The 18951-nt window shown below is 41.6% G+C and overlaps 2 protein-coding genes across 3 annotated transcripts in view; one reads left to right on the plus strand and one right to left on the minus strand.

The window, feature by feature from the left end:
- Positions 1-15697, plus strand: part of Traf4 (TNF receptor associated factor 4) — a 21101-nt gene extending 5404 nt beyond the window's left edge. The window contains exons 2-6 of the mRNA XM_011508226.1: positions 13526-13630; positions 13702-13863; positions 13962-14279; positions 14399-14659; positions 14846-15697. Of these exons, the coding sequence (XP_011506528.1) occupies positions 13526-13630; positions 13702-13863; positions 13962-14279; positions 14399-14659; positions 14846-15199 (1200 nt within the window). The 3' untranslated portion in view covers positions 15200-15697. The remainder of the gene's footprint in view (positions 1-13525; positions 13631-13701; positions 13864-13961; positions 14280-14398; positions 14660-14845) is intronic.
- Positions 15698-16622: 925 nt separating this feature from the next.
- Positions 16623-18003, minus strand: Psf2 (DNA replication complex GINS protein PSF2-like protein). 2 transcript variants are annotated; one of them, XM_011508227.1, is made up of 4 exons: positions 17819-18003; positions 17214-17488; positions 17035-17143; positions 16623-16882 (listed from the first exon to the last, which is right to left on the minus strand). In XM_011508227.1, the coding sequence occupies exons 2-4, from the start codon at positions 17456-17458 to the stop codon at positions 16676-16678; spliced, it is 561 nt and encodes a 186-aa protein (XP_011506529.1). In that variant the 5' UTR covers positions 17459-17488; positions 17819-18003; the 3' UTR covers positions 16623-16675. The 2 variants fall into 2 exon arrangements, with proteins under 2 accessions (XP_011506529.1, XP_011506532.1); XM_011508230.1 differs by having other exon boundaries at positions 17214-17490; positions 17901-17988.
- Between the last annotated feature and the right edge of the window lie 948 nt (positions 18004-18951).

Below are 18951 nucleotides of genomic sequence, written 5' to 3' on the forward strand. Positions count from 1 at the left end.
CTTCCCTTAAAAAGCCCTTGATTTTTCCTCTCCCTCTAACGTTTATCCGTTTGTCAATAAGTAAAAATTTTTGACGGACTCTTGCGTGTCGTGCTGGTCTACGAATAACTCCATTGTCATACAGTTGTTTATCCAGGGGCTTTTCCATTCTATTTTCTTTACATCTCGTGAGTGCTCAATCGATCTTCTTTCACAATTGTTTGCGAATAAATGTTTACAACATATTCCTAACTTATTATTATATTCGGTACTTGAAATATTCATAAAGTTATTATTCGCTCATGCAATAAAACACGCAATGATTATATTATTTTAGAATTATATAAAATAATATATTTTGTTTATTCTCGAGTCTTGAAACGAGCATATATATATATATATATATATATATCGCACCCTCCCACTACCTTTACATGTGCCTTTAAGTCTATATCTTCGCATCTATCCCTTTGTTGACTTGATATATATATATATATATATATATATATATTTTTTTTTTTTCCAATAATTCAGAACATAGATGTGTGTACTGATGCACAAGTAGAGTTTTTCGATTGAAACGTTTAGTTCTATGCAGACATACAAGGTCGTTCTTATGTCTTATATGATTCTAATAGATCTGGAAATTAGTGAGATAAAATGGAAAGTAGTCTCGATGTTCATTCGGTTTATTATTTTTTTCTTCTCTTTTTTCCTTCAAATTTTAACGATCGTTTTATTGGTAGAGAGACAATTTAAGTTGAAGGGAGGAACTATCAGGCAACGAGATGATTAAAATATTATGAGAATGAAGATTACGGGCATTACGGGGTTAAGATCCGGGGTTAAGAAGATGAGTCTATCCGCGTATAAATGTAGTTTCCATAAATGCGGAGATGCCACTCAATTCACTTCTTATCTACATGATATTGTACGGGGAGTCAAGACTGTTATTCGCATTGTACATACTTAATGCCTAATTTTCCCAAGTGCAATCGAGCCGATGTAATCTCTCATAACTCCCCGCGGCTCGTTTAGATTTAATTCCGTCGACGTACCGTCGTCAACGCGATAAAATGTCGACGCACTGACGGTGCCCAGATGCAGGCGCGTCGCACTATTGCATCTATTGCACCCGAGGTGCTCTCACGTTTATCGTAAGCTGCCGCTGCATTGCATCGAGCCTAGAAAGTTCAAGTTCGTTCAGCATGTAACGCAGTTGCTTGTTACGTGTGTCCAGAGTCGCATTCGCAAAGTCTGTTGCTGCGCTTGTAACGGGAGAAAATGAAGGTCCTTTATCTCCGCTTCTTTTGCTCATTGTCGGCTAATCCTTTTTAAACTTAATACTGCTCACTTACTTTAGGTGCAATTGTTGCGTTCGCGAGGGAGAAAGGGGATTGATTACAGGAGATCTTGGATGAATATCGTAATGAGTAACGTCGGGTAAAAGGAACAGATCTTGAAGCTTGGAAGCTTTCGGAGAAAGAAACAGATCTTGAAGCTTGGACGAAGACGACAGTAATGTATAAGGAATGAAATTCTTCTTCTGTCTCGAATAGAGCTTTTTCGACTATTTTCTAGACTGAAATTAACATCTATTTTCACCTAATTTCAAAAGCTATGAATTATGATTTTACAAGCGCACTTTCAACTTGGCTTCGATCACAGGATAATTCTAGCAATTATTTCGCCCGTTATTTTAATACAATAATAAATTATTCGCCCCGACAACTTATTCTGATTCACAATAACGCGTACGGACTTGCGAGTTTAGGCGTGCAAGCAATTTTAAACATTGGTATGTTGTAGTCTCGCCCGGAAAAATCGCTAAGAAGCTCTGTGGTGACGAGGTATCCTCTCGTACGATTCAACCAATAACGCCTTTTCAAAAGTCTCATAGTACTTTAAGTAGTAATGGTCCCCTCGATACTCCCCATTCCTGGGTTGCGCACTCGACGTTCCCCAGATCGCGGACGAAAAGTTCGGTCCACGCGTACATACGCGAAGCCCAGGGAAGGAGAGTGAATGCGCGGGCCAAGGTTCTTCGCCCGCGGAAGCGTGGGAACCGAATCCCGCCGACAGCCACTCCTCTCCCCTCCTCTCCACTCCTCTCCTCCTCCTTCTCCTCCTCCTCTACCATCTTCTCCTGACCCCGGCAACTCCTTTCTCCCTCTGGGTGTGCGAATCCCTTCTTTTTCGTCGGTGCGTGGAATTACGTGCACGTCATCGAGATTCGGCTACTGCGACCACTGTTAGCACGACCGCCGCTGCCGCCACCGCCACCGCTACCACCACCGCCGCCGCCGCCGCCGCCGCCGCCGCCGTCTATGGTTCTGACTTTCAACGAAAATTAACCTTGACATTTGCGACGAGATTAAGACCGAGAAAAAGCTTCGTAGCAACTGCAATGTTAATAACTACGACGAAGAGCAAAGATATTTCTGAAAAATCTGGTAGGAGTCGCCTGCTTGGAGGATCGATTTTTCTGCGAGATGCTCGAGAAAGAGCAAAAGTCCGATTAGACAGAGATAAACTGATGCGGCTGGTTTTTACCCGGCCATTGGATCTCTTATGGCGAGTCGCAACCGCCAGGGTGACCGTATTTGTGCAGTTTACGTAAAGTATGCAGGCAAACGGGAACGGCTATGGAGAGCCGAGATACTTCTAACGTTTCCTTCTTAGCAACATCCTTACCAACCCTTTTTCACCCTCGTTTAATGACCGTGGGACGGACGACTCGCATCGATCGATGATAGCAATGTCCGTTGGGTTACGTCACACTATATATATGTATATATATATATATATATATATATATATATATATATATATATATGTATATATATAGATTTGGCAAACACTTGTCGACGATGCGAAAATAATGCTTTAATCCCTGCAATTATCCATTACGTATACACGCACAAGGTATGAACGAAAGCAATGCACTTTGTCTGGGCGATTGCATACTACGCTTAGATTCGCAATGTTAGTCAATTTCTTTGCCGAGCGTTTGTGAAATATTGATTTGCATACAAATAAATTATTGCTGCTATCACAAGGGCCGGGAATATAATACACGCGCAATTATCTGACATAACCCGAGGATTTATAACATTTGGTGTAAATAAGTTGGCTGAGGGGGGTGGGTGGGGGTCACAACTAAACGTGCATTAACAACGTTACACGTCCCGGACGGACTTGAGCGCGACTGTTTGCATAAGTTTGACATGGGAAATTGACATGGGAATGTAAGAAGGAAAGAAAAAAAAATAGTCTTTGCCGAAAATGGAGTTGCCTGCTAAAGCAGCAACGCTGTAAATAGGCGGAAAAAGAATCATAATAACTCGCGTGTCAACTCAAGGACGCTCGCGAATCAGCCTTGAATCGAGGCAATGCGCAGCACAGTCGTCGTCAGGCCGACACATTCGTTGATGTTTTGCTGCGGTAACGGACGGCGACGGTCGCTATGTCGCTTTTTAGAAGGCGATCGCGAGCGTTGCCACGTTGAGTTTCAAATCCTTCGACTCTTTAATGCTGATTCACAATGTTGGCGCGTTGGGGGACGAAGCCTCTTGCCGTTGTGGTAATCCATGAAATTTCGTATTCGTCGTTAAAACTTATCTCGGCGCTCTTCTGCTTATCATTGATAATATCACTTTTAGGAGATGAAGGCCCCGGTGCATCGGTCCATCGATCGAGCTCCCATACGGGAATCCCCTTTACTTGTTAAAGCCTTCTAAATGACAATAAGTAACAATTGCGCTTACGTGCAACGTTACGTTCACACGCTTTCGGAAACAGTCTCGGAAACAAGCTGTCATTTAATCTTCAAAGTCGACTTAGCAATTGCCAATTTATATTATTCCCTAATGATTGTAAGTTATTTTAAAATGCCACGGATATTAGTACATCCAGTGATTAATCTTTACGACTCAAAAGATTAACTATTGTAATACTTATTGCTACACCGCTGATTAAATTATGTTCCTTGTATTTTTACTATTTATATTTTCGATAATAGGATACATGAAGTATAAACATGACAATGTGCTTTTTGGTATTAGTACTGTGTTACTTGTGTTTTATCAAGCCTGATAACCGGTTTTCCTTTTTCGTTGACTTCTTCGAATCTCGGTGCGTTGATCTATCGAGCCGCGGCCCTCGGCTTTTGGTATAACATTTCGGTATATCCGAAACAAGTAAGAGGAAGGAAAAAAAAAAGACTGGCTACCTCCAAAAGCGCGAAATAAACATAAACTCGTCGCGTCAACGGAAAATTCGTGGAGCGAGCGGTGCCAAGGGGACCAATTAGAAAATTTTTATTTCTTAACCGTCACGCGCGCTTAATTACAAAAACATATACAAATTCAGATGGAAAATATGAGAGTTGCTGTATACATATACATGTATAATCACGCTCGAATGACTTTTCATTAATACTCCGTGAAGATGGGAATGTATAAATTCTCAACACAAGTGGAACAAGTATTTTGAACAAATTTACAACCTTCGGGTGATTATTATAGCAATGGAAGTGCTATTAAAGTATCGTCATAATTTTATCAGAAAAGTGCATTCATACATAATATCATCAATTGGACATAAAGTAGTAAACAAAAAATAGTCATTTCGTTATCATAATTGTTTTACAGTTTGAAGGAACGCGTAAAACGGCAACGTCTACATACAAAAAAAAGGTGATACTCGCACCTCACAAATTTCTCTCTTTGCGTGCGTTTCTTTCTTTCTTTCTTTTCCTTTTTGTTGAACTGGGCGGGGCGAGATGAATATATATTAGAAGGTAGAAGCGATTGCGGGAACGACGACTCATTTCGTAAAATCTGCGAACTATCCAGCGCATTTTCACATTCAGCGAACTGTTCTGATTTATTACATCTCAGTGGCTTCTTTTTCGCTCGTTATTTACTTTTTTTTACGATTTAACACCCGATCTTTCTTAATTATTAAATCACATTTCTTCTAATTTTTTTTCTTAATATATGTTAACAATACACCTTGAGATGGCTGACTTTCGATTAAGCCGAGTTGCCAAGCCGTTGAGATGTCGCTCGCGGCGTCAATTATTTCTGTAATTCGCTAAGAATTTCAAGCTTTGCGCTTTTAAATGAGGACGACGTTGGTTATCAATGCACACCCACCCTGAACTCATTGTCAACGATTTGCTCGCTAATCGCTAAACAGCTGATAAAACGGGAGCTTTAACGGATTTTTCGATCGTGCGAAGTATTTTCAAAGACATTTCTTACTCATCTACCGTACTATCTTTCTACATAAGGAGAAGATCTATAAGGGTTCGGTGGAGTAGGGTGAGGGGGTATAATGTAACCTCTGCCTATGAATTTAAAGTATAGCAAGCAGCAGTTATTTTCTAAAATAGCCGCTTCTCATTATTGTGCGAAAACGAGTAGGTAAGGAAGATATGTCCAAGGCTAGTTCGCCTATTCGAGGGAAATCCGTAAATAAAGCAAGGGAGCTCGTACAGCGTAAGTAAATTTCAATACATTCGTGAGTAAAGTCATCGAGGACGCGAATCTGTCCAAACGAGTAACGCCCCGCCCCGAGATAAAATGTGCGTTCGGTTATCGAAGATAAGGAACGAGCGTTGCATAAAAGACGAAGGGAGCAGCCGTTTGTGGCGATAGAGACTGAGAAGTTTATTTATCGGTAAGTGGTTTCTCGACTATGTCCTCGACTCATTCGGGGTCGATCTTATCTACTCCCACGCGTCACACTGATTGAGCCTCGAGAATCCGCAACTGGGAGTCAGACTGTCTTGTTTTAATTTTCTTCTTTTCGCCCTAATAGCCACCGTCGACGATTCGCATTGACAGTTGACGCGCGCACTTTTATCAACGCTCATCTCCGATGGAATTCTCGCGTGAATAGCCTTGTTATATAGCGCTCTCTCCCTCCCTCCTTTACTCTCGTTATGAAATACGTTGGGACAGTTAACGGAACACGCTGGGACCGAATGTGTAATCTTCAATGACTTACACAATTGGCGTTCAACAAATGTTAATACGAACTGACTTATAAATATTAAAAGAAATATTTCTTTATAATTTTAAATTTAACTGCCGATGTACTTGTAAATACATTAAGTTGTATATTGGGATGCTTCACTTTATAATATTACAAGACCCCCCCCCCCCTGTCATTGTTGCTGTCTCATTTCTTATTTTCAATTCAGGAGGATCAAGTCACTCTGAGTAAATGGCTGGGGCAATGTAGGCAATAACGATTCGACAAATCCTCGCGCAAACGATGGTAGAGTGACGGTGAAGACGGGGTGGGGGAGGGAAATGGAAATTTAAAAGACATTAGTCTGCCGACGTACTATGAACTAAAGGGCCATTGGCGGTAAGTTCGGAATGCGCGATAAGCGATGCTTTGGATGCGGTGATGCACTCTTGCGAGGTTCTTATTAACGAGATGTGCTAATTTAAAAACGAAGCCGAGGGTCAATGAGCAGCACATTTCTTGCTCGTAGTCAGTCGACACTTTGGCTTTTCTCCGGTCGTGCGTTTCCTTTTTTTTCTTCTCTGTTTTTCTTTTCTTTCTTTCTTTTTATTCCTTTATTCCGGTTCCGACTACAAATTGGGCCAGTTCTCCCCAATTACCAACAAATTAAGCTCGGGAATGCACGTCGGAGTGCAAGTGTATGTGAAAGTTACTCACTAGTGAATTTCTTTATTTCGTTTGAATAGTCTACGTCGCCCTTTAAAGACGTAGTTCCCTCTGGCAATAAAAAGTTGTAGTACTATTTTAGCATTAAAGTTTATGAATATGTCTGACAAATTACGATCGCTGGGTACTTCTGACGTTCTTCGTTATTAACAATGAAGTAATGTAGACTTGTAATGGCCAAACAAAAAAGTGTGTAACATCAAGAGTATTCTTCAAGTATGTGAATATTTAAGGTTTGTAATTTATTGTATAAAGGCTGTGAGTGTAGTCCTCTTTTTTTTTTTTTTTAAGAGACGTGAACAAAATTGTAGGAAAAATCATAATATATCGGTATATAAATAAAAAAAGAAATATATATATATATATATATATATATATAGAGAGAGAGAGAGAGAGAGAGAGAGAGAGAGAGAGAGAGAGAGAGAGAGAGAGAGAGAGAGAGAGAGAGAGAGAGAGAGAGAGAGAGAGAGCGCGAGGGTGAAAGAGTGAATGAATGAATATCGATAAAAATAATTTTTGCCGTTTCCTCTACATAATAATTTTTTTAAAGAATTTACGGAATGGTCGGACTCGTAATGTCGCATTAGTACAGTTAAAATATCATTGAAAGTAGCGCTGATGATGTGTGATGATGAGTCACATACTAATTACGGATGTCTGGCGGAGTATTTAAAAAAGTAAAGCAAAATATTAAAAAATATATATATATAACGACAGGGCAATAGTCAGTCCGAGCATGCAATATAAAAATTCTTAGCTGGCAAAAGATGCGGACAATAATAATTTCGGAAACACTGATGTTTCTTCCTTCGTTGAATTTCTGGTATCGGCGCCCCTCCCCCTCACGCCTCCCCTCCTTCTACCTAACCAATTATTCAAATTGTAGGCTTTATGGGCTGGTCGTGGAGACTGGCCGTGGGCAAGTTTATTATAACGTATATGCACGTAGGGAAGGGCGCAATCGATTCGCGTGAGAGCCATGCGATGCCTAAGCGCCCGAGGCTACGACGTGTACCTACGCACCAAGACTCGAGCTTTACTAGGAGCTTTTGGCTTTCGCCGATTAAATTTACCCCTCTAACTCGTCTATCTTCCCTACATTTCATTCTGCCCTCTAGGCTCGGTTCGCCTCGGCATCCGTCAGCTTCAGCTCGATTAGCTTTTTCCCGTATTCGCAGTGAGCTAGCGAAACGAAACGCGTTTACCTTTCTTCATTTATAAAACGAGTAATCGGCCCTTTTTACAACAGTGGTCGGCGAGAAATCTTACCGAAAACGCGATCGAGTCGAGCGTTAAATCTCTCGTGGCTATTTTCGCGGCGGGTTTCCGGTGCGAAGCCCAAAAACCGCAGCGACCGCTGAGAATCGGATGTGCGCGCCACAATGTTGTTCCTCCTCCCTTACTCCCCTGTCCCTGCCCCTGTCCACTACCCAGTTCGGTTAGCACGCAACCTTTCGGCGAAATATTTCTGGGCATCGCTTCAATTTCTCCATACGAGCAAACGGCTTGGACAATGCAATGACGACCGAGCGCCGTGGGCCTGGGAGAAAGTCACGTCATTGTACGCGAAGCCGCGTGTAAGGAAGGAGGCCAGGCGTCCTTAACAAGGACGTTGGATACGCGCGACGCCGGTGGGCTCGATGGCCTCCCACCATCGCCGCCGCGATAGGAATCCAATGAGCGACCCAGCTCGTTACTCGGACGGCGGCGCATCTTCTCTCCCGTTTTCGGACACATTTGGCCTGCGGGCGAGTGACTCAGCTGCCGATAATTTAACGTACAATTTCTTTAAGCTGAGACGCTGCTAATAATTTCAGCACCGGTCCCCGTGCATACCGACGCTAAAAACCAGAGGAGTATTATTAGTTTTTAAATAGTCCGGCTTTCCCGTAATCTCTGGAAGCGCGCGATTGCACTTTCCTTGCATTCTTAGTCACCTCATTATTCAAAAAGTGACCCGAAAGATTAGCGAAAAGCAGCGTAAACTACGCCGTCCCATTACTACCTCCTATCTCTCTCTCTCTCTCTCTCTCTCTCTCTCTGTATGTACGAGTGCGTGTAAACGTACCTACAAACGGAGGCTATGCAAGATTACGACGGCCTTCGCTGAATTGGCCCGTAAGCGCGGATGGAGTCTGTACTTGAATCGCGGTCACTAACGGGGTCATTTACCCGCTCGGTTTCTTGGGTGAGCCTCGGGAATGGAGAAGATGAGACCACAAGGCGGGCGGGGCAGGGGCATCGCGATGAGTTTGGTCGTCGCGGCTCGTAAACACGAGGAATGTGCGGAGGAGTCCCCCGTGACTGTCTTTGTCCGCCTTGCCTCGACCCTCTTCCTCCCCGCTTGCTCGTTTCCTTCGGCGGCTTCTCTTTATTGCCCCCCTCTCGCCGCTATCCGCTCACCCCCCCCCTCTCATTCTCTCGCCTTTCGCCGATAGTCGAACAAAGCCGCGCTCGCTTTCCGAGATTCGCCGCCGAAGCCGCCGAGTCCGTTGGGAACGGCAACTCGTACACGCGCCAGACTCGCCCCCTTTGGATTAGGAAGCGGTGATGGTCGCTTGTAAATCGAGTGCGACACGGCAGCCAAGACATCGTAATGAGATACCGTCGCGGGGCTACGGCATAGGCCGCCTGGAATGCCATTAGTAGGAATTCTTCAAACGTATCTCGACCGCCGCTCTTACTCGGCATATTTCGTGTATTTGAATATATCTCCTCTTGTTTTTTCGATTTAAAAGGAAAATAAATGATGTGGCCGTAGTTGAGCAGGCTTGCGCTGCATAAATTAAGAAGTTATGGATGGAGAAGAAGAAGGGAGCGCGGCTATGCTCGCCGGAAAAGCATCGATCGGCGGTGCGCGCCCGTCGTAGTTCTCCGTCTTATCAACTGCGCCGTAGCACATTAACACCCGCTTTGATAAGCGAGCGTCGTCCGTTCGTTACGCGCGCTTACATCACTCCCGACAATATGAAAAATCTCCGATCCCGAGTGGGGTGGGCTGTCTGGCTTCTCCGTTTTTTTCTTCTTTCTTCGCTCTTGTTCATTTGCCTTTCGAGAGCTTAGCTCGCGCGACCGACTCAGCGTCACATCCGTCCTCGCACATCGATTTTATTTCAGTGCCAGTGGTGCTGAAGAGACGCCACCCGTATTATTCAACGCGACCGCTTCGTTTCGTCATCCCCCGATACTCGTCGACGTTTTTTCCTACAGTATTTGTGGCGTATTAAAATTAGTCGAAGCCCGTAGCCGGCTTATTTATGTATCCTCTCGGAAGTGGTTTTCGGCACGAATTTAAAGCCGCGGGTTATTTAAGTTCCATTCCCACCGACATGCTTCGCATTTTTTCATCTTCGAATTCAATTGGAATTGGTCATTCTCGTCTTTCCTGCGCCAGAGCATTTTACGAGCCGGGCAATTTAAGAATTGCAATGTCGTAATGTCGTAATGTCGTAGAACAATGCCCTCCGCCGCAGGAAATCGCAATTACCCGCTTATTGCTTAAACATTCTGCAATTTTTTGCAGGCAAGTCCACGTGCCATCGAAATTTTTTGCGCGTAATAAAGTATTACGCAAGCGCGGGCTGCTTAAAGCTGATCGCCTCGACAGGATCGAGTGTTGCGATTGTCGAGCCAACGAACCCACCAATGATCTTTATCAATCTGGCATACGCGACTCTCGCGCGTTTAACTACGAAAGTAATATCATCTCGGATTCGTTCTCACCTATCGATTACAACGACGTTTATCGCGGAACAACATCCCTCAGCAAGAAAAGCCCTCGTCCGCGTGTGTCCAGTCATCAGGGAAGGTGTGCGCGCGCGTGCGCGTGCCGCGTCTTAAATAACCTTTCGCTCGTAAATACGTGCACTCGTCTCGACACGCATGCGCCTCGAGGTGAACGGCCCACGTTCCCCGGATGCACGCGCCTCTGATTCGCGCAAATAAATAAACGGAGTAAGGTAGGACGAACCAGAGAAGGCAGAAAGAAAGGAATTAAGGAAGGAAGGAAGTAAGGAAGGAAGGAAGGAAGGAAGGAATGAATGAATGAATTAATGAATGTAGAATGAATGAAGAAAGGTAGGAACGAAGGGCGGGTGGAAGAGAGGAAGAACAGATGAAAGACGAAAAAAAAGGTAGGTGCGATCGGCTGGAAGGCGGCGGCTCTCTTTACGGTCGCCGGGTTCTTTCTACCACGGCCTATCCAGAAGACCTTGGCTGCACAGGTTACAAGCGAGTCGAGACCTGTTGGCTCCTGCAAAACTCGCATTGCCTCTCTGTAACCTGTGCCCGTGCGAGGAAGGACACCCGAGCTCCTGCCTCGGCCACCGGCCTTACCGGTTTTCTGCTCGGTCTCCCCACCGCCTCTCAAAACCCCGCCTAACCCCGCCTAAACCCCAATTGCATGAGCGTTTCCTGCCTATAGCGGGAAAGCGAATTCACGCACCTTGCACTCGCGAACGGTGGCAAGTGAAATTTGCTTTAAAATTGCCATGTAAGACATCTCTGTCGGGGTGTCCTTCCAATTTATTTATTGTTAAATCTCGCGTCTGTGTCTAGGGACGATTTAACATTTCGAATGCTCGTCGCCCGGTCTTACTCACTACTAGCTTACTTCGATGAATGATTTTAATTTACCGATGAATAATTGGGACGAGTTATTTTTGAATTTAAATGCCCCAGAGTTACGACCAATGACATCACCCTTCTTTCGTCCTCTTCGACCCATGCGTTCATCTTTACAAAAAATTATAATAATAATAAAAGAGATCGAGAGAGTGGGACGACTCCATAAGGACGAAATTATAATCTAACGACAAGCTCTTAAATCATTGGCTCGGCGCAGCACTTCAAAGGAGCTGTCCCAGAAGTCACCCCCCCCCCCGCAGGTGTTGCGACTCTCACCCTCGGTATCACGGTTTTTGGCGTCGCTCTTATCCGCTGTAAAACTCGAGTTATTTCGATAGGGCTGCGATACTCTTCCCGGAAGACGGCATCCGGAGGAAATACAAAATGCCGACGATGATGGTACAAGGCAACATCGACACGTCGTATTTATCGTCGGATCAATTTAATTTTGTCCTTCGACAGCAATCTTTTCGCGTTGGTTCTTCAGTAACAGCCAGCCCATACGCTGAAATTTACTTTAAAGCCTCAATCGCGAATCGATATATATATATATATATCGATACACTTATACACTTATTTAGTAGAGACATTTTTGGGCAATTAGGATTATTATTCAGTAAGGATCGGCATCCCGCAATTTGTAGTTTTACCAACGAGCAATCGTCGACGGAATGTTCGAAACGCTTTATCGTGAAAAAATCAAATAACTCGGCGCATTAGCATAAAGTTATGCTCATCAGTCAAGTTTTGCCGGCTCAAAAGGTGGTCCTAAAAATATTGTGAAAATACCGAGGTACCGTGAAAATTCGTGGAACGACCAAATGTCTCTATTTTTCCAATACCGTTGTCAAGCGGATTGCAGCATTTCTCTTACTACTTAGCCCCACCTATCTCCGCATACCTCAACGACGCTTTCCCGGTATGGACCTCCCGGGCTGCCTTGTCGGCACTTTTCCTTTTTTCTCCTTCATCCGACTTATTGCCCTCCTCCCTGCGCCTCTCACGACTCCTCCACCGCCACTTACATTTTAGGACTTCTTGTTTTCCCTGATTTGATGGGCTTGGCACCTCGGGATCGCTTGGGCTTTTATCAACGTGATTATTCACAGGCAATTGCTCCTTCTACTATTTTCTCCGCAGCCCCTCGGCCCTGCGACCCTCCCACCTTCCGTGGAATTCTCGATCACTTTCCGCATATCGGAAATCCGCAGATCGTCCTATGGAATTCGTTATCCCATGCCTTATCCACCACTTTTTCCCCATCTTTAATGACAACGAACGTCCAAACTTGGGAAGATCGCGGCCTCGGCGACGCGCGATTAAACAAACAGATTTTTGCGTCAACTAAAACACGACACACCCCGCTTTCTTGAATGCCAGCCAATTCGCGCATCCATTTTCGTCCGGGAATATGAGGTGAGCGACCGGCTTCTCCCTCCGCTCGCGTCTCCCGCCCGTAATAACCTATATAAAGCATCGCGCGTCTTCTCCGGATTTTCCATAACCTTCTCCTCTAATTTCTAAAGATGTCCATCGCTCTGCGATTCAATCGATAAGCGAGAGGGCGAGAAGAGTAAGAACGCGTTACCGGGCCGGTAACCCCTATCACCGCGGCTGCCTCGGCGCTATTAACTTATTCTCTTTCATCGCGTTTTCGTCGCTCGAAACTAACCCCGCGAACGTCCATTGTGAGCCATTAATCTCCTTCTTGGCTCTTCTCCGTGAGATGACAAGGCGATGCAATCGCCCACATTACTCCGTCTCATCTCTTAGATAGACGAGGCTCTGGATGTTTGGAGTAATGATGGAAATTGATTGGCCGGCTAAATAATTTTCTTACCAAAAACAATCAAGCATTTGTCGGTTGCGCCCAATTAGGATTTGCAGTTCCGTAGTGTTGCATTCAAAGCTTATTCTGAAAATTGAAATAAATGCTTTCGGATATCTCGCGATAGAAATTACTTTAACACTTTTTCATATATCTGGCGAAGTTGACAAGAAGAAATAATTAACGCTTTTTCAAATTACGCGTATAGTCAGGATCTTATAATCGTCGTGTCAGCTTACATATAAAGCATACATATGCCGACACATTTCTTCTGCATTTCTTCCATATATCAACGACATAAGATCGCATAATTAATTTTATTACCGATATTGTCACATTATAAAGGAATTCTTTTTAAGCTTCCCTCCCACTTTTCTGTTGCAGACTTTTCAAGATTTGGAAGCTGAAAAGGCCATTATGGGATCGATCGTCTACTGCATTCATCACAAAGACGGCTGCAAATGGTCCGACGAACTGAGAAAGCTCAAGGTTAATATCGCTCTACCCAATATCGAAGCCATCTAATGGTTAAATCAAATCTCATTATTTATCGTTTGCAGGCACATTTGAACACGTGCAAGCACGATGCGATACCATGTAACAATAAGTGTGGCGCCATGATTCCTCGCGTTCTAATGGAGGATCATTTGAAGTACACCTGTGCTCAGAGACGCGCGAGGTGCGAATTTTGCGCCAAAGAATTCACTGGCTATACGCTCGAGGTACGCATTACAACAATCCAAATAATCCATCGCCCCCCTCACCCCTATCCCAATTGAAGACAATAACCGTCTAAAATCGCGTCTCGTCGATCTTGCAGAAGCACATTGGCACGTGTGGCTACGAGCCTCTTTACTGTGAGAACAAGTGCGGCATGAAGGTACAACGCCGGCATCTCGGCCAACATAAAGTCGGCGAATGTGCCAAGCGACTGATGGCCTGTCGCTACTGCAACAAGGAATTCGTCTTTGACACCCTGTCGGCTCACCACGCCAAGTGTGGCCGTTTCCCCGTTGCCTGTCCTCATCGCTGCGAGACCGCGGTACTGCCCCGGGAGGACCTCGAGGTTCACCTCAAGGACCATTGCACGACTCATCTCCTCTCCTGCGCATTCAAGGAGGCTGGCTGCAGATTCAAGGTGAGCTTAAACCTTGCGCTACTCAACATAACCGAATATCCGGCTGGTTACCATGCACGTGGGTAGCGAGAGTAGGTTGGACATTCGTTAATTCGTCGACTTTTCGTTCCACTTTTTAGGGCAATCGTTTCTCCTTGGACAAGCACATGGACGAGTCAGCTAAAGCACACCTCGGCTTAATGTGTAGCGTCGTCTCGAAGCAACAACACCAGATCACGAGTTTGAAGACGGCCCTTGGTAAAATGTCCCTCAACTATTCCGGCACGCTCATCTGGAAGATTAGCGACTTTGCCGCGAAAATGTCAGAGGCCAAGTCGAAGGAGGGAGTCGAGCTTATCAGTCCACCGTTCTATACTAGTCAATATGGTTACAAGCTGCAGGTGAGCTATCGATTTAACTTAATCCACAGAATTTCCATGGAATTTCGATCCCCGAGAATGAGCGAAACGCTCGGGAGGGGGGTTGGAGGGAGGGGGATGGAGATGGAGATGGGGATAGGAATAGGAATAGGAAGTAAGTAGATACCAATGGACAAGGAACGTAACATTCTATTTAATGTTTCGCAGGCTTCGCTCTTTCTAAACGGCAACGGGACCGGCGAGGGCACCCACATATCCATTTACATAAAGATCCTGCCCGGCGAGTACGACGCTTTGTTACGTTGGCCTTTTTCTCACAGCGTGTCGTTTACGCTGCTGGACCAGGCGCTCGTCGCCGAAAAGGCATGCAACATCGTCGAGAGCTTCATCCCCGATCCAACTTGGAAGAATTTTCAACGGCCGAGCCGCGAACCCGACTCCCTTGGTTTCGGCTTTCCTCGATTTGTCTCCCACGAAATGACTAAGAAGCGCCACTTCGTTAAGGATGATACGATGTTCATCAGAGTGAAAATCGACCCAAGCAAGATCGTCGCCGTATAGATGCTGTTTTTATCATCCAGTCCCACGGGGTCCCAATCATCGGATCCCCCAATAGCATCTAAACGACCAGGATCGCCGCCTGCCTTTATCCATCATATCCGGACTGCTTGCGTACGGTCTGGGGATTCGTAATTTTTCATAGGACTACGCTCGTGTCAAATTATTAATCGTATACGCAAGTCTGATCTCGAGTCTAACTTATTTCACTTTTCGGATCACGAAATGCGAATTAACGTAAGCACGCGCTAAAATTGATTAATATATTGTACTTATATTGTTTATAATAATACCATTTTAATCAGACGCATCTCACTCCGAAAAGTGGCTCTACGACTTCTCGTCATAGTTTTATATTAAATCTAAGCCAATAGTCGTTTATTTTGGAGTGATGGGAGCATTATTATTATTGGATCTCGTGTGTAAAATTCCTGAGACCTCTGTCTCTTTCCTTCCCATAATGTACGCTAATATTTTTATAATTCGTTACGCTTAGGCGAACTTCCAATTGCATTATAATGTAAAATAAATTGCTTGGATCATCGAGAAATATTTATTAACACTACGTTTATAAATATATAAAAGCATTAAATTGTGTAAATTTACGCATATTTCTAAATTGCGTATATTTTTCATGTATTCCAAGGCAAATTCATATTTTTCTGGAAAAATGCAAAATTCACTAACCACTTATTGTAATATAATTTGTAAATATTGTGAAAAGCCTTCGAGTATGAATAGAAGAACTATTAGATATTTAAGTAATTGTATTAATGTATATATATTTGTATTACTAAGTTCTAGAGAAAATGTTGAAACGTTAACGAATGTTGTATGTCATAATTATTGGTATGAAAAATCAAAGAGAAATATAATGATAATAAATTAAAAATATTAAATTTAACTTAATATTATCCTGTGATTTCAGTTTTTTTTTTTTAATTTAAACGCATACCTATGTTAATCGAACCACTTCAATTAATTTGCAATTGGATTAAAATTTTTGCATTCAATTGTATGATATAATTCAATTGTACGGATATTTCAATTTTTAGGTAAACATTTCATTAGACTCGGTTTAATATACATAAGAACGATAAAATTTGACAATTGTTTACATCATAAAATTGCATTAGCGATCGGGTAACTCTTGATTTACTAATAGATATATAATTTCAGTGGATCGGTTTTAATTTTAATTTAACTTTAATTTAAATAATTTTAATAATCTTATTTCTCAGCTTCTTGTATACACAATAGTGAATAGTAATTAAATAATCTTCTTTTTTACAATACTAATTGATAATTAAGTTTCTAATTATAATAATTAAAAGTATTCCTGACGCATTGGTCTTCGCCTTAACATAAAGAAAATATGGAGAATACATTATTTACAAATTTATTTTTACAAATATTTGACATATAAAGAAGAAGCATACGAAAATATATTTGATTTTCTATACAGCGATGAAAATGATTTTACATAGTTGTATTGAGACTTTGTAACACCGTTGGTTTACCACCGTGTTCCATATGAAGCATTATATCTAATGCATCGGGTAATAATGAGCGTATACTATTAATTTCCATTGCAGTGAGATGATCTAATTTTGCATAAGTTCCTGCATTTTTAACAAAACCAATTACTGAACTGCGCAATTTAGACATTCGCAGGTCCCATATATCCTACAATTCCATAATAATGTATATTACTTTACCAATTTTTGATATATCAAATCGATTAAAATAGAAATATTTTACTCCAGCTCTTCGTAATATTTATCAAAGATTACAATCATTTGTTACAATGAATTTGTTATCTTAAGTCAAGATGATACCTTTACAGCGGTTCTGATGTTATCAGCATCGGGTATGTCATCGGGCGCAACCATAAGTAACATTTGTGCCTCATCCATAAAGTGATTGCTTGGCATTTTTGTAAAAAGTCTAAATATACCAAAAGCAAATGTTTTAGTTAATTAATAAGAGGCAACGAAAAAAACTAATTTATATATACTTTGATCTCTTTTCTGCTTCTATAGAATCATTTAATTTTTCGATATCCATCCATTCTTGAGCAATAATTCTGCACTTTTGTTGTTGTTTAAGACTTATTGCAAGCCAAATAGGGACTTTAACTGGTAAACCGGCTCTGAAAGGTCCTACCGATCCAGAAATTAAGTGAATAATACCAAAACTAAAGTTTGGAACAATACTAACTAGTTGTTTTTCTCCCAAAAATTCCACTTCACTTGGATCCATAATATTGATTATGGACTGATTTTGTCAACGCTAACAATAGAAACAATTTTACATTACTTTTCATTGTCATTCAAATAGGATTAAATACATTATGTTAAATTCATAAGAATTAATAAAATTATGTAGTTCAATGCTGCGCTTGAACTCTCGTTTAATTATACATTGTATCTTATTCAACTTGTAAGATTTATAAAAATTTATAAATACAATAATATCTAAATATACTATTAAATTACATCGTTAGATGAGGGAATAATAAAGTAAAATTAACGGAATTTCATTAATTTTTCTGTTCAATACTACATTGATATAGTGTTTTTTGTTACAATTTAATAACCATATCTTGCCATGATGACTTACCTCTATAAATATAACAGAAAATAATAGTTATTCTTCATAAAGTAGAAATAGAATTCAAGTAAGGGAAAGTGCGTTTACATACTGTTCTATTAAAATTCAGAGCATTTATTTACAAATACACTATTCACTTAACATGCGCTGCACCAATATAATTCCACTATTCAAACAGAAAGAACAAAATTACTAATACAATTTAAATAAAATTCTTTACGATATTTACAAAAGGAAATATAAATTATCGCCAATTAAATTACTTTTACCATAATACTCGAGCAGATACTTGGCGCTTTATCGTTCGCATTTATCCAAGAATTCACTTTGTTATTTACTTCGTGAGAAGAAGAAAAAAAATATATACAATTTAGGAAGCTGAATACAAGTTAGGAAGCCGAAAATAATTGCGAATGTGAACCGTGAATTTACTATGCACCAGTAGAAATTAACAATAAACTCAGAAAAAGTCGAGTAACGAATTAAGATGGATGTTCGGCGAATGAAATAACCGATATTCAGGCTCGTCGATTGGTTGAAAATCATATAAGAATTAAAATTCAAATGTTGATTGGTTGAAAATCATATAAGAAATAAAATTCAAATGTTGAGTTGAGATGGGTCGTTTCGTCTTCTCTATTAGAATTATAATATTGCGAGGATCGTTGAGTCGCTTTTGCGTAAAGTAAATTTGATTTGAAAAACTTACGAATACGACCAACATTTCATTGAGTAGTGTAAAAAAGGTATTGCTGAACCATATTTTCTTTATTCTAGATATATTATAAATAAGTGTTTTTTTGAAAAATAAAAGAAGAAAAAAGAGTAGTGTTTCATTTACTTTCGAGGTTATTCGAGACAAGTAGTGTCCGTTTTGTTATTCGGTTGTGCAAAAATGACTTCATTATTGTCAAATAATCTAACATTTATCGACCAAATACTTGGCGTTTTGTTAATTCATTGCCTTTGTATTTGAATCGAGAGCCACTGGATAAAACGAATTTATTAAGTATAAGTAAATTTTGTTTTTGCAAAATATTTTGTACCAATCAAGTGTTTGAAACAAAAAACCTTACAAACCGTATGCTAGATAAACCGAAACTTGTTTATCATAATAATTAGATAATCGTAAATATTCTTAT

This window comes from Ceratosolen solmsi, unplaced genomic scaffold (assembly GCF_000503995.2).
Source record: "Ceratosolen solmsi marchali unplaced genomic scaffold, CerSol_1.0 scaffold1, whole genome shotgun sequence".
In the NCBI taxonomy this organism is placed as follows: domain Eukaryota; kingdom Metazoa; phylum Arthropoda; class Insecta; order Hymenoptera; family Agaonidae; genus Ceratosolen; species Ceratosolen solmsi.